At 41.7% G+C, this 15,907-nt stretch overlaps 1 protein-coding gene across 1 annotated transcript in view; it reads right to left on the bottom strand.

Annotated features, from left to right (window-relative positions):
• Nucleotides 1-3,990: 3,990 nt before the first annotated feature.
• Nucleotides 3,991-15,907, bottom strand: part of CDH20 (cadherin 20) — a 400,608-nt gene continuing 388,691 nt past the window's right edge. Inside the window, exons 12-13 of the mRNA XM_029590479.1 lie at nucleotides 12,432-12,683; nucleotides 3,991-4,741 (exon numbers count right to left, since the gene is read on the bottom strand). Of these exons, the coding sequence (XP_029446339.1) occupies nucleotides 4,245-4,741; nucleotides 12,432-12,683 (749 nt within the window). The 3' untranslated portion in view covers nucleotides 3,991-4,244. The remainder of the gene's footprint in view (nucleotides 4,742-12,431; nucleotides 12,684-15,907) is intronic.

The following is a 15,907-nucleotide window of genomic DNA, read 5'->3' as shown; positions in this document are numbered from 1 at the left end:
CTCAAAACAGAAATCATTATACACTTTGCAGTGAAACACCAGTTGTAGTATCCCATCACACTGTAACAATTCTGTTCTCCAGGCTTAACCCAAAACAGCTGATATTCAATTAGGGTTGACTGCAGTCTTTCTGTTTCTCTTGCAGTCCCTTAGTCTTATTTAATCTCCTCCCAAGGCAGCTATAACAAACAATGCTTTACCCCTACTGGGCTTTTCTCTCTCTCTCAATCTTACTTTACTATTGTTTGAGTCCTTATCTTGACCACTGTTTGCTTTTCTTGTAAGCTGCAACAGGTCCTGCCTCTTAGCAAACATACAGCCATTTACTTCAGCACTAATAAACTGACCAAAGAAGAAAAAAACTCACAGACACTGGAAGGACAGGGCAGTGTATGGTTACTCTGCATTCTCATGTATTTAGCTCTGTCTAGTTCCCCATAAGACTTCTATAAATTCTCTTCTTTTACTTATTCCTCACAAAAAACACACTCCTAAAGCTTAAAGATAGCTTTCTTTCTACAAAAAAAACCCCCAAAACCTTAATCTTGTGAGGTGCTTGCTAAATCCTTCTTCTGGATCTGGATCCTCTGACTCTTCCTCAATTTCACCAAGCTCTTGGCTGAGCTGCCTCTAAGGTCTTGAGGGCTTAATCTCTGTAGCTGTGCCGTCTGGGTGCTGTGTTCCTCCCCTCCTCTCTTCCCTCCATTACTGGCAGTACTCACGTTATACAGGAGCTTGCCTACCTCTGCAGGAGTGAGTGGTCATACCCCATCTTCCACATCTGCTTATTCAAATCATTCTAGCAAGTTACTCCCAAGACTTCTGGGATTTGTAGTCTTTCCTGGCTTCCTTCTTAGCAGCATGCTCTTTCTAATCCTCCTTAAGATTCCTATTGGAAGAAATCTAGAGAATTTCCTGCTTTTTGAAGTGCAAGGGACTAAAGCAAAACATAGTGAGTCATCACAGACTTCAGACAAACACAGATTCTCCCCAGAGTTTGCAACAGCTTCACATCCAATAGTAGGAGGAAGACGAATGTCAGTGATAAGAGACAGATATTATATCCAAAAGGATATGATCACCCATACCAAGCTTATTAGACCTTGAAGTAGAACTAACACTTAAAGAAAGCATAAACCCTTTAATAGATGGCTGGGAAAGAGCAGATGGTGTTGATGGTTTGGATGGGATTGGCCTAACAGTCCCCTTCCATATTTTGTCCATATATCTAAAAAAGAAGGGTAGCCTCAGTAAACTGCCAGACAATACTTACAATCCAGATCTTCTCAAGCTGCCAACTTTCCGCAGGGGCACACCCCTTTGGTAAGCAGCTTTGTCATGCCAGCAGCTATGTGCCACAGCCTAGCTGCTGAAATAGCTGGGTGTCAGCATCACTTTTGAAAGATGTAAGACTCTGGGACCTTCCATGGAAGCAATCACAAGTATTAAAGAAACAGTACCATCCAGAAAGAAGGCAAGGCAGTTCTGCTGGAGATGAGACAGAGGAGATGTTCCAGCATCCAAACCCCCCCCCCCCCCCTCCCCGAAACAGGTTTTATCATGCATGCTAGGTCTTTAGAGGGCAATTTTCCAAGCCATTTATATGAATAGACAGTGATTTATGTACATAAATTGTTTTTCAGAATATTGCCCTCATTCAATAAAGCTGTAAGGATGCATATAGTTTTAGCCATATTTGGGGGAGTCATTCTCAGGGCATAATTTGGGTGGCATTGGAAAATATCGCACATGTTATCTTATGTTCAAAATCTATCTGCATGAAAAGCAGATGTATACATCTGTGGGTATTTTGCACCCATAGAAAGTTTCAATGTGAAAGTATGTACATACTTTCCCTCTGTTACCTGATGCAAAACCCAAGGGGAAAAAGTCCTCACAGACTTTATCCCAAAGCAGACGTCTGAAAATTGCTCTCTTAGTTACTAACATGCTATTTGCTTGTACATGCTAAATTTTAGCACACAGACCCAGGGATGGCAATTTTAAAAGAATGCATGTGCACGTGTACAGGCGAGTACTGGCACGTGAACGAAGATATGCTCACATTTTAAATTGTGTGTGCACTTGCGCGTGTGTGTTTTAAAATACACAACCACGTGTAAATATGCTCCTAATTTTAAGAGGTTACTGAGCACAGCTGGGATGCGTGTATCTTCCATAGGATTTTGTTGGCTTTTATAGATGTATGCATGCAGATATTAAAACATGCTCGCGCGAGCCACTTTCTCAGTTTTCTAATTAGTCAACCAGTTTGTCCAGTTAATATCAAGGTTTTACAGACCTCTTTGGTTCTTCATCCTGCATGCCACCCAGTCGACCAGGACCCCTCACCATGTCCTATAAGCCCTAAAGCACGAGATCTACAGGCTTGCTCCTAATCAGGAGCAGTAATAAAGTTATGCAGATATCTTGCATATGCACGCTGCAGTTTTTGCCCAAAAAATATGGAGTTACGTGCATAAGTGTTGGCCATGCCCAGGGGCGAATTGGCCTATTGGGGGATCGGGCATCCCCCGGTGGGCCGGTCGCTCTAGTCAAGTGGTCTGCTGAGTGCGGCCATGACAGAGTCGCGCTCGGCAGACCGCATGGTATCTCCTGGGCTGGCCGGTCGTCATCGAGAATCCGCCCCTGTTTGCCCCAGAACATCCATGCCCCACCCATGCCTTGCCCCCTTATTCCTCACACATGCACGGGTACATACATACATAATTTTCTGGTTTTTAAAATCCATGTTGCTCACGTGCAGCCCACGTACGCACATATGTGGCCATTGTGCATGAGCAACACTTAAAATTGACCTCTAAATATTTAAGCCTAGATTATGAGACTTTTTGCTGTGTTATCTGAGCTTATAGCAATGCATGATTTTTACAAGTTTTGAAAGTGCTTTGGATCTTAGCATGTGAAAATACTAAAAAAAATAAAAATAAATCTATCTGCAGATCATTTTACTTGCACAATTTAAAAACTGTCCATCCATAGCCCTCACCTTAAATTTCTGAACATGAGAAAAACAGATTGCACCACAGGACCTTTCCCTAGATTTGTGATCTGACACAGAACCCTATTAGCAATAAGTTTATTACAGTTTTCAAGGTCTGTAAATAGAAGAGCTGTGAAATAAGTTGTCATCAAGACTTTTCTTCTGTCCAAATTTTATTACCAAAATTATTAACAAATATACAAAAAAAAACCTGTATACATGAAATTATCGCTCATCCACTTTTCATTCTTCTAGAATACTGCATTGGTTCAAGTATGTTATCTACAGTTTGTAAACATCCCTTGGCTTGATCTCACATAGATAAGAAAAGCCTTCGAACCCATGTATTTAGCCAATATGTTATTTGGCTTTCATTCGTAGCATCTAATATTCGCATTTGGCACATGGGAGAGACATCTGCAGTGCAAAAGAGGCAGAGCTGGTTTTTTTTTTTTTTTTGTCCGGTTTCATTCTGAACAGTTAACAGTGCCGCAGTATTATAGCAGAGAGGAGATTATGCTTATGCTAACTTGATAGAGATGTGTAAGTATTAAAGTCACTGACTAATGATGCTGCAATTTTAATTTAAAATGAGAATCCAAGGACTCATCCCAAGTCAGTTGAAGGGGGGGAGGGGGGGGGAGGGAATGGGAGTTGTTCAACCATCTGTGTTTAAAGGATTAAAAGAACTAATTTCAATGAGAGAGAAAAGATACAAAAAAAAACAAACCCACTATAAAATTCCAGTTTAAAATTGCTTTATGTTGGTTTCTTTGTTTTTTAAAATGTTATTTATAGTAAACAATTTTGAATGAAAAAGCAATCCTCGGATTCTTTCCGCTGAATGATTATCCTTCATGAGCTGTGATTTAATGTCAGAGTTTAGCAACCTTTGATCCACAGCTACAAAGAACTCTGTATCAGCTGTGCCATATAAAAATATACAGTCTATGTATGCCACTTTATTCTGGTGACAGATTTTATTTTTTCAAATATAATCCATACAAAAATCCAAACAAACAAAAAAAAAACAAAACAAAAAACAAGCAATGCTTTCTTTTTATAATTCTTCTTTCTTTACTATGTAGCTGAGTAAAGCTGATCCAGAGCAAGCCTCTTGTCTCATCATTCTCACGGTTACCATTACTGAAGCCATTATGTACTCAGAAGCATCCGAAGAGAACGGGTCCCAAGTCATCGGCAGCGTGCCGTGGTGGAGGTGCGCAGCAATCCTCGTCTGTTACCATAACGCTCCAGTGCCCTCCGAGGTGCCGTACATTTCAGCCAGCTTTTTAAAGCGGGGCCCCCAGTCCGTGAGGTAATCATAGCTCTGGTCCGAGCCTGTACTGACTGACTGCAGTGAGCTGAGTGACTGGGCCACAGATCCATCCCCCTCAAACATATAGGTCTGGAGGGAGTCAAAAGGAGGTGAATAGAGGTCAATATCTGCTTCATACAGCTTGGCCAGTACATAGTTGTGGATATTGTCATTCATCATGCATGTCTGAGGCACGTATTTGGAGAGGCTTTCGATTTCAGGCTGAATATCCTGTCTAGTTTTTAGCGTTTGTGCTTCCCGTGGGTTCCACATTGCAGCAATGTCGAAGGCCTCGGTGTCTTCTTCCCCGCCACCTTCATCGTCATATCTGACGATGTTCTCGTGAACATTCTCCTCCTCGTTAATGATATAGGGCTGTTTCCTGTGCCTCCTCAAGGACAGCATAAGTAGAACCAGCACTGGAAAAAAAAATATAGATACAAATATGAGAAATCATGCACTTGCTTGAAGTTTGAGGGAAAAATGTTGGACAGACAAAATCTTCAGTTCTGAAAATGGGACTGCTTTCAAGAAAAAAATGCAACAGCTTAAATCCTACTTTTTCCTGGAACGACTAAAGGCAACTCGATTTTTTTCTAGTTGGAAACAATCTCAATATGGAGCATACTAGAGCTTGAAATGGGCTGATGTGAAGTAGGAGGTAGGTATTTAAAGATATCTGGTTAGGTAAGGTAGCCAGATAAGCCATAGCCAGCTAACATTAGACCTGCTATTCAGTAGGTCTAACTTATCCGGTTAACTTAACCAGATAAGATTGAATATCATTACTTATCCAGCTAATTCCTCCCTGGAAAGCCCATATCCTGTCAACATTTATTCAGTTATCTACTTAAGTAGATAAGTACTTATTTAGCTAAGTGGCGGCCGATGACCAGATATTCAGCTACCCCCACTTAGCTAGATAAGTAGTGTTGGATATCGGCCTCCGGCATGGTATAATGCGGCTTCTCTGTCTAAACTGCACTATGCTATCACTTTTTATGCTTTCCAACATATGAAATGTTAGAAAGAGGCATGTAAATGGAACCAATGTCTTGTTTATTTATTTATTTGTAAAGATATCTATCATGAACTAGACAAAGTTTCAGGCATGTCACAAAAGAAATTATCATAAACCCAAGACAAATTTTAACAGCGTATCATCAACTTCCTGCCCAGGGCTTCTCTGTATGACTGTAGGCACCATAATGCTCCTAAAAATGGAAAAGAAATGTACCAAATTTGTCATGCAGGAAGGAAATGTGACTATCTCAGATGAGTTTTAAAAGCAGAAACATTAGATCTCTATTTTCAGAGACTCGAGCCTCCAAAAAAATATCCCCCCCCAATGCTTTCTATGGGAAACTATTAGAAGGTGTTTGAAATGTAAACATGCTGACCAGCATATTAATGGAAGCCAATGAAGCTTATAAGGAATGGGCGTTATATACTCCCACCAAGGCTCCCTAGAGAAAAGCCTCGCTGATGCACTTTGAATAAGCTGAAGGGCTCGAAATGAAATTGAGGGAGACCTAAATATAAAGATTTGCCAGAGTTTATAGAAAAGATGATCAGTGCTTGAAGTCCCCAGTATTGAGAAAAGCTTTCAAGTTCCACTGAAGATGAAGCCTGAAGAAAGAATTCTTAACATTTTTGATGTGTGGGTGAAGAGAAAGAGCAGAGTCCAATAGAATTTCCAAATTTTGAACCGGATTGGTAATGGGAGTCTGCAGACTGTTCACCAAAAGAACTGTAGGCACGCCAGTGATAGGGAAGCATGAGAGTAAAATGATGTTTTCTTTAAATTCAAGGTGAGTCTGTTCTGCGCTAATCAAGAATGAATCGCAGGGAGACAATGCATACATTTTCTGCAGCGAGTCATTAATAGAATTAGAGATGAGCAAGTAACACTGAACAAAATCATGAGACCCTGGGGGTCTCACACCCCCAGGGGGGCAGATCCTGGAGAAGGGTGGGAGGCAGGCAATAGGGAAGGGAGTAATTCTATTACTGGACCCAGGGGGTGGGGCAGCCAAAGGCCGCCCCGCCCCATTAAACATTTCTGCAGCGCCCCCTAGTGCGGACACTGAAGACTAAGAACAAAAAATTAACAGGCCCAAAAACTGAGTGGTTAGAGCAGTGGGCTGCAAACAAGGGAAGCCACGGTTCAAATCCTATTGCCATTCCCTGAGACCTTGGGCAAGTCACTTCACTCTCCATTGCCTTCCCCCTGCCCTGGCTCTTGGTGCTTTTACCTGCACTGGGCCATGGGGGGAGGGGGGCGCTATTTCATCCTTCACCTCAGGCAGCAGATTGCCTTGAGCCGCCCCCGTCCCCTGGCACAGAGCAGAGCATGAGGCAGGAAGAGGAGCTGCAGCAACGCAACAAAGTACCAAACCGAGAAAAAGACGAGGGGAAGGAGGAGGAGCAGGTCGAGTAGCAACAGTGACACAACAGCACAAAAGAAGAGAGGCAGGGCAGCGGGCAAGAGCATCAGCCAGGCTCCAAGGTATCACGGCATTCAAAGAAGGCAGGGGCGAAGGCTTCCTCTCTTTTTTGTTTGAGGGAGAGGGGCCATAACACCCCAGGACAAGCAGGAGCGAGACAGCAGGACAAGCAGGCCAGGCAGCACAAGGTGGCTCAAGAAGAGAGGCAGCGTATGAGAAGCAGGTCAGGCAATAGCACCAAAGCTAACAACTGGCAATAGCACAGCAGTACGCCGAGGCCAAAAAATTGCGGGTATTGGATTAGTGTAGTTCTGCATTCAGTCCTCCTGCTACTACTTCACATGGAAATCCAGGGAAACCCAGCAGAGAGAGGTTTATCTTTCAGCAAAGGGTGATGATCAGGGTTTTGTTCACTAAGAAAGAAACTCATATTCTTATTTGCCCTTTTGAGTGCCTTGTTCATAATTCATATCAAGTTTAAGATTTACCTTAAATGGATATGGAGATCTGATGGTGGGGATATTACTTTTAGGAAGACCAAGTTTTCCACCAATTCTAAACCAGTACCAGACCACTCTGAAACTGACCCTAATGAGTGTTACTTTTGCAAATGATGGAGCAGCCTGCTGTTTGAAAGATGGCTCAGTACATTCACTGTACTGATGGCCTTTTGACACTGACTGCATTCTGCAAAATATTGATCTCCCATTACTGTAAACTGCCTCATGCCTCCAATGTCTTGCAGAATCCCTTCTCTGGATCTTTGGGTGCTGTTTCTCGGGCTGGGATTTGGGGGCTGACCAGGAGGTAAAAGGTCAGGGGCATTTCCCAAGATCTAAACTGTCTGTTTTTAGGCTGTGATATTGACCCCAGCAGATTTGCTTACTGCCTCTGTGGCTATGCGATCCACCTGCTGCTGATCACTTGATATTATGCTAGTTTGTATAAGTATAACCAGATTCTCCAAACCCTCCTTAGCTACTAGATTTAAATATCTCCTTTCTCTAATCCTTTGGGTCCCTCACATGATTCATCTGAATCATGTTCTACAAAGATTTGCTGCAGACGCTGTTCAGAGTGAATCAGGGATTACTGTGCTGGCTTTCACTGATGCCCTCTTTTTATCTCATAAGAACTTAAGAACATAAGGAATTGCCATACTGGGTCAGAACAAGGGTCCATCAAGCCCAGCATCCTGTTTACAACAGTGGCCAACCAGGCTACAAGTACCTGGCAAGTACCCAAACACTAAGAAGATCCCATGCTACTGATGCAGTTAATAGCAGTGGCTATTCCCTAAGTCAACTTGATTAATAGCAGTTAATGGACTTCTCCAAGAACTTATCCAAACCTTTTTTAAACCCAGCTACACTAACTGTACTAACTACATTCCCTGGCAACAAATTCCAGAATTTAAATGTGCATTTAGGGAAAAAGAATTTTCTCTGATTAGTTTTAAATGTGCTACATGCTAACTTCATGGAGTGCCCCCTAGTCCTTCTATTATCTGAAAGATTACATAACTGATTCACATTTACCCATTCTAGACCTCTCATGATTTTAAACACCTCTATCATATCCCCCCTCAGCCGTCTCTTCTCCAAGCTGAACAGTCCTAACCTCTTTAGTCTTTCCTCATGGGGGAGCTGTTCCATTCCCTTTATCATTTTGGTAGCCCTTCTCTGTACCTTCTCCATCGCAACTATTTTTTTTTTGAGATGCGGCGACCAGAATTGTATACAGTATTCAAGGTGCGGTCTCACCATGGAGCGATACAGAGGCATTATGACATTTTCCATATTATTCACCATTCCCTTCCTAATAATTCCCAACATTATATTTGCTTTTTTGACTGCCACAGCACACTGAGCAGACGATTTCAATGTATTATCCACTATGACGCCTAGATCTCTTTTCTGGGTGGTAGATCCTAATATGGAACCTAACATCTCCACTGTTGTTGATACCCACAACTGAATCTGAATTTTTTTTTTGCCATTACACCATACTAACAGTGGAGTTGGGAACAACTTCTCGGCCAGTCCTGCATCTCTTGCTGGTTTCCCCTTCTTTAAAAAAATCCTTTTTGAGTTTGATAGGCGGACATCTTATCCTCATCCTATGTCTATCATCATCGCCACCGCTACTTGTGCTTGTCCCAGGCCTCTCTGGAGGAACAATCATCTTCTCTCATCCTCTCCCATTGCCACATCTGCCCTTTGATGCTACTAACCTGGGGAAATTTATTAAAACAGGTTGCTAGTGGGTAGGGGCATTTTATGTTACAATGTTTGTAAACCCTATTGTGAACACACACAGATAGGAGACCAGTCAGTCACTTTTGTCAAAAACAGGTAACGTAAGTGAAATGATGACGTGACGCTTGCTAAGTGACTATGTACGCTAAAAGGTGAATTTTAAAAGCACAGTGCACGCAAAAACCTGGGAGATATGCACACAAGTCGGGCTAGTCTGCGCCGAGGGGATTTTAAAAGCCGCCTGCCCGAGCGCGTACTTGCCGCTACATGCACAAATGAAAAGTTCCAAAAAAGGGGTGGGGCATGGGCATGGGCATGGTCTGGGCAGGGCATGAGTGTCCCTGGAGTTTAACTTGAAATTGGTGCGTAAATACTTACACACACACAGAGACGGGAACCGGGGTCCCCTGCTGCATAACTTTACTTCTGCTATGGATGATGGGTACGTGATAAAATAAAGATAAATAGTCAGGGTTTTAAGGGTAGGGGCTAACAGGGGAGAAGGCAGGCTATTAAACTAGGGGGTTTGGAAGTCCTATCCCTTACCTGGGTGAACTGGGAAAACTGGCAAATGCGTCGGCACACATGTCTATTAAAATCACCCCACTTATGCGATAGAAGTGGCATTTGTGCACATAGGCATGCGTCCATTTAAAATTGAGCATACATGTGTGCATATTCAGGCTATTTTATTACTGCACACATACACATGCGTATGTTATAAAATAGCTGCTTCCCTGGGCACGGGCCGATGAGTGCACGCACATGTGTGCCCTCTTGCCTGTTTAAAAGTTACAGTCTATGAAAATAAGAAACAGTGCAAGAGTTACACACAAGAATCAGTACACTGTCACACTGACGTTTTACTTATAGAATGCAGGAGGCTGCATCTGTCCCTGCAGTGCACAAATACCCCATACACTGCAAGAAACAGATAATCTATCTGTGTAGCAAAGCCGGCCTTAGAAGGGTTTTGGATAAGTTCCTGGAAGAAAAGTCCGTAAACAATTATTAACCAGGTAGAACTGGGGAAAACCACTGCTTGTCCCTGGAAGTGAGCAACAAGAAATGGATCATCATCTGGATAAACTCTCATTACCTGAACTGGCCGTTGATGGAGACAAAACGTTGGGCTTGATGGACCCTTGGCCTAACCCAGCATAGCATGTCTTGTGTCTGCTTCTTTCCTGCAGTGTCAGCTGGACAGAAATCTTACCCATATGATGCGCACTGTAACCCTCACACAGATTAGCAACATTCTCTTCCTACTAGATAGTATCCCCAAACTACAGGTAGGTCGGTGAGTGACTCTAACAGAACACTTTGCTTTCTCCTGTAAATGAATCTAAATATTTTTTAAATCTTTTCTTTCATTCTAAACTTGGAAGCATGGAATTTTAGAACATCTGCTTTCTCTTTCTGGGATCCAAAAGGGAAATGATTGAGCAAAATGGTCACTGCTCATAGTTTTATTTTCATTTACCAAAAATTGATACGATGACAAGCAGATAATAGCTAGGATAGGGGGTCATTTTCAAAAGAGATTGCGTGTGATACCTAGAATGGGAGGGGGGGGGGGGGGGGTTCTGGGCGGCATCCGCACCGGAAGGGGAGGAGTCGGGGCGGCACTGAGGCGGATGCCGCAAAGACGTCACTGACGGCGAAAAGATAAGGGCCCTTTTTGCCGCCAGCGTCGCGCCCAATAGCAGCACCTTTTGCAGGTCCCCCCCCTCCCGCTTCGCCACCCTGCCCCCCCCCCCATTATCGCCGGATTTTCTAAGGTCTGCGACCTTAGAAAACCCAGGCCATAGGCTGGCTGAAAAAGTGCTGAAACGTGATTGTCTGGCTCTTTCCTTGCTCCATCCCCAATTGGCTCCACTTTGTCTGGCTTCAAGTATAAAAAAAAAAAGGCATCCCCTGTAGACTTTAATGGGACCAAACCAAATGACTGAAAATGAATTCAGATTTTTCAGGGACTGTGCCCATTTGGTTCAGAGGCCCCCAAACTGTAAAAAGACTCATTTGTCGTGTTTTCCAATTCAGCTCAGCTTGAATGCATGTCCCTAAAAGCTTCTATTCTCACCGAGCATGAGAAAGTTGTGGTGTTTCTATAATGCATGGACAGCATTTTCTTGAGTAAAATGCCTGCTGTAGTTTTATTTTTTTTGCCTGTGTTGCTTTGACTGCACCTTTCAGGGTGCCTTTATGATGTCACTGTGAAAGCTGACTCCATGGCACCAATCAAAATGGAATGACCAGAAATAATCTGTTAGACTAATGCACTCAATTTCCTGAGCAGTGATGAACGCAAATAACCAAAAAAAAAAGGAAAAGCAGGCCATAACTCCTGGTAACTTATTGGTTCTTAGATATTTAGTTGATGGGAGTTTTTAAACAATGCCCGTTGAGTTAAAATTTATGGCATAACATTTAGAAAACAAACACAATGTTAATGAGATACAGCAAAGTCCCAAAGCAATAAAATGTTGCAAACGAGCAACACAATATACTTGAGTTTGCTTGTATTGTGTAGAGTTTCATTGGTTTTGAATTTTTTAAATTGTTACTACAAAATATCTGAAAAACAAACACAAAAAAATGCAACGTAAACATTACTTTGGCACTACAGCTTCAACCATTTATATGTGAACACCCAGCAAAACAAACATCTCATGATGGTAAGAGGTTTGTGTGGTAACACTAATATACCAAAGCAAATCTATTCATGTTAAAAAAAAAAAAAAAAATGATGGTAACTTTCAATTGGGTGCGTCAGCACACATATACAGGTGTGTGCTGTCACATACCCAGAGATGCAGCAATTTTATAACATGTGCGCATATACGTGCACTTATTATAAAATAGCCTAGGCACATGTATCTGTGTGCCTAATTTTAAGCTTGTGCGCATTCAGCAGTATAAATCAGTTACGGACATGAAACTGTCTGAATTTTAAAACAGACACGCGTCCAGCTAAGGACCAGTTTCGTCAGTTCATCCACCAGTCCACCAAGTGTTCTCCTAGGTCCTCTCAATCCCCCCTGGTAGTTTGGACTGCCTTCTCCTCAGTTAACCTAGACCCTTCAAATCCCTCACAGATGCCTGTATTTCTTTTTGATTTTACTTACACCTCCATAGCAGAAGTAAAGTTACAGGGCACTGGACCTGGGCACACGCCCCACCCAGGAATGCCCATGCCCCACTCACACCCCGCCCCTTTTCCCTCTGATGTGAGATGTGCACGCATCAGCACTTGTGAATGCATCTGCCCGCTTTATAAAATTGGGTGGCCATGCAAATGCACTAGACGTGCACCTACCTCCTGATTTCAGTGCATGTCCAGCTTTTAAAATTCACCTTAATGTGCATATTATGACATGAAAAAACATGCTGTAAACGCTTACCTAACAAGACAAAGATGCAGCCCAGGATAGCAATAAGTGCACCCCTGCTCAGGGTGATGGGCAGTGTATAGGCTTCAATGCTACAGGACAGTTCATCCCCATTGTTGTCACAGAGGCACACCTGAATAGTGAAAGTGCCAGTGCTGCTTAGCATGGGCTGCCCATTATCTGCAATCAGGATGGGGAGGTAAAAGGTGTTCTGTGATCGCTGTCTATAGCCAGATCTTCTAGTTAAAATCCAAGCTGTGTTGTCTGTGGAGAGGCAAAAAAAGAGAAAATCAGTAAGTACAGTTTTGTTAGGATAAAAAAACAATAGGTAGCATCATTTTCCATTATACAATTTCCCTCTCCTATTTTTTTGCCCTTGAGTCATATATGGAGAGAGAGTGAGAGAGAGAGCAGATTGGTGACCTTGTTTATAATTTTGGTTTAGCACAGTTGTATATTTGTTTTTGATTTTTATTGTATGTGATTTTTAAGTTATGTATGTACATGTTTGCAATCTAATTTGAACATAATGTCTATAAGTGTAGAGTATAAATCCTTTTAAATAAATAAAATAAATAAGACAGACAGTATTTCTTATGGGACCTTCTTCCTCGGTGTGGCATAACTTGCCCAGGGTAAATTTTTTATTGTCAGGTTTCAGATCTTGTTAACATTTCTCTGATGGAAAACAAGAGTTTCAGTAAGAGAACAATCAAGGAGGGCTTCTTATTAGGAGTTTATCTCAGCTCAACTCTTCCCACCAGCTTTCATTTGATGCATCTTATGTACGACTTTCAATTTTCTTTAAAAAAATGTTTTTTTTAAATACATTTCAAAATACTACATCAATATAACTTGAAGTAAGAGATACTGACAGCACAATATATTATACAGAAGAAAATGAAGAAGTAAAGCATATAAATTTATACATCAGCATCTCAATAGCCTACAAATTAGAGGGGACACAAACAATCAATGAGGGACTGGCATCACGAAAAAATGTAAAAGGAAAACTGCAATAAGACAAACCTGCTATCAATTTAAGTTGTGCTCACAAAGATAATAACAAGTCTCACTTTCTACTAGGACCACTTAGCCCATCCACCTTCTTTGCATCCAAGAAATAGTGTAATTGTGTGGGCTCAAATAAGATATAACACACATACTGAATTTCAGCAAAACACTTACAAGGATAATGAATTGCAAAATGTGCACCCAAAGACAAAAACCTCTTGTCACATTTCCAAAAATGTCTTCCTGTACTCTTGTTTTCTTAGACCCAATTGGAAACACCCATATCTTCTCACCTAGAAATGAACTCCCACAATTGCAGAAATAAAGGCGCATTATAGAATCTTTGCCTTGAGTAAAAAAAAACAGAATTGCCCTCTTGAATTTTTCGTGGCAGATGTTTCCAAAAGAAAAATCAGGTCTAGGCTGTCCATTGACCATCTCATCTAATTGATCATCCCTTTCACCCTCCACCTTCCTTCCTACTGGTAGTTAACAAACTTTATTAAGGGAAGGAATAGCATTCTTTGGAATTTTCAATATTTTAGTCCAATATCTCTTAAATAATTCCAATGGAGACATTGTAGACAATTTAGGAAAATTAATCAGTCTGCAATGGACATATATTGTAAAATTCTCCAGATTTTCCAGTTTCCTGTTAACTATCAATTTAACTCTACAAATGACTGAACAACTGATAACAGGTTAACCTTTCCAGAAAAGCATTCAATTTCCTGGGCTTGACCCTCAATTTTAGACATCTGAACCTAATGAGTAGAGGAGTAGCCTACTGGTTAGAGCAGTGCATGTGAACCAGGGAAGCTGGGTACAAATCCAGATGCTGCTCCTTGTGACCTTGGGCAAGTCACTTCATCCTGCATTGACTCAGGTGTAAACTTAAGGGCTCATTCATTAAGTCATAGTAGTTTTCCCTGAGAGAGTGGCAAAGTGTCAATAAATGACCTAATTCTTTGTGACTCCTGTGGTAAAATATTATAGGGAAAATACCATGGCAGTGAATGCCTCAAAGAATACTGATGGGAGCTCTGGGACTTTGGGACCACTATGGTTTATAGGGGTTGAATGGCCAGAGTCACACCCGAAAATGTTTAAAAAACCCCAGGAAGTGTGAGGTCTGCTCTTGGGGAAATAATGTGGCTTGCAATTTTTCTGGCAAATGCATGCAATTAGCATAAGTAAGGGTATTTATGAGCTTATTAGCATAAATTAGCATACAATGCGGTAAACAGCATTTACGATGTGGTAAACAGCTTAACACTGCCTAGTGAATGAGCCCCGTAGATTGTAAGGCCTTTGGGGACAGGGAAATACCTATAGTACCTGAATGTAATCCATTTTGAATTACCTGAAAGGTGGAATGTAAATAAATAAATATATAATGAATATCTTCAGTTCAAATTGTGAAGTCAAAACAGCTAACGAGGAACTATCTTGATGTCATAAAGCTATCACAGTCCAAATGGAGTCCAAAATAACTGCCTGGCTTGACCCAAACAAAAAATCAGAAGGAGGTTAGTATCTTTTAAGGGGAAAGAAGAAGTCACAAACTCATTCGCCCGCAATGTCAAAGCCTCCTCCTTTTTGCCAAACCTTGAGGCAACCACCTTTGCTCCTGTTCCAAGAGATTCATCTCTCCCTTGCAGCTCCAGCAGTGTTCTACTCTCCAAACCACTATTTTTTTTAATTTTCACAGTCTCCAATAATTGTGTTCCCCTAACCACTTCAGTGGTTCCTAACTAATCAGTAATCACCTCAAGATCCAAATTCCCATTTCCTCCTCCTCAGGTCGGCTGAGAAGGGATAGCACAAAGGTTTAGACTGAAGGAGATGTCAGTTCCAGATCTAGAAGGCAAACCCTCTGCCTTCTGTGCTGCCTCGGAATTAATCTGTAGGCTAGATTGCATGAAGCCAGTTATCACAATCTGATGAACAGCAGGTAGGTTTGAGGACAAAGGGGGACATCTCCAAATGCGCCTCTTATGCTTCTTAACCATAAAGAAACTTAAAAAAAAAAAAAGAAATATCTGAAGGAAAACAAGCACCAGTTGCCAGAGTTCTGCTTCAGTGTGACCTGCTCACTCCACCATCTTGGATTCCCCCATCGAGGCTTTCAGTGCTATCTGTATGCAGATGATATACAACTAATAATTCCCCAAGCCCAGAGACAGCAATATTCTGAGTATTAATTAGGGTTTGGATGAACTTAAAAAATGGTTAGCTAAGAAAAATCTATTGGAGAAACATCCTCCAAGGTGTGCATTTCAGAACCCTTTCAAGTTGCTGATATTTCTCATGGCTTTGCTCGTTCATGAATTGAAATCCTTTAATGCACACTGTCATATGCTACTGCTTATTTTATGGTTGTGATAGCAAACATATATTTGGGTTAACTTCTAGGTGATAGTACTTCATAAAGGGACAATACAGGCTTTTTTGGCACAATCCTTTTGCACACA

Source organism: Rhinatrema bivittatum, chromosome 2 (assembly GCF_901001135.1).
Source record: "Rhinatrema bivittatum chromosome 2, aRhiBiv1.1, whole genome shotgun sequence".
Classification (NCBI taxonomy): domain Eukaryota; kingdom Metazoa; phylum Chordata; class Amphibia; order Gymnophiona; family Rhinatrematidae; genus Rhinatrema; species Rhinatrema bivittatum.
This window is presented reverse-complemented; position numbering and strand designations above follow the sequence as displayed.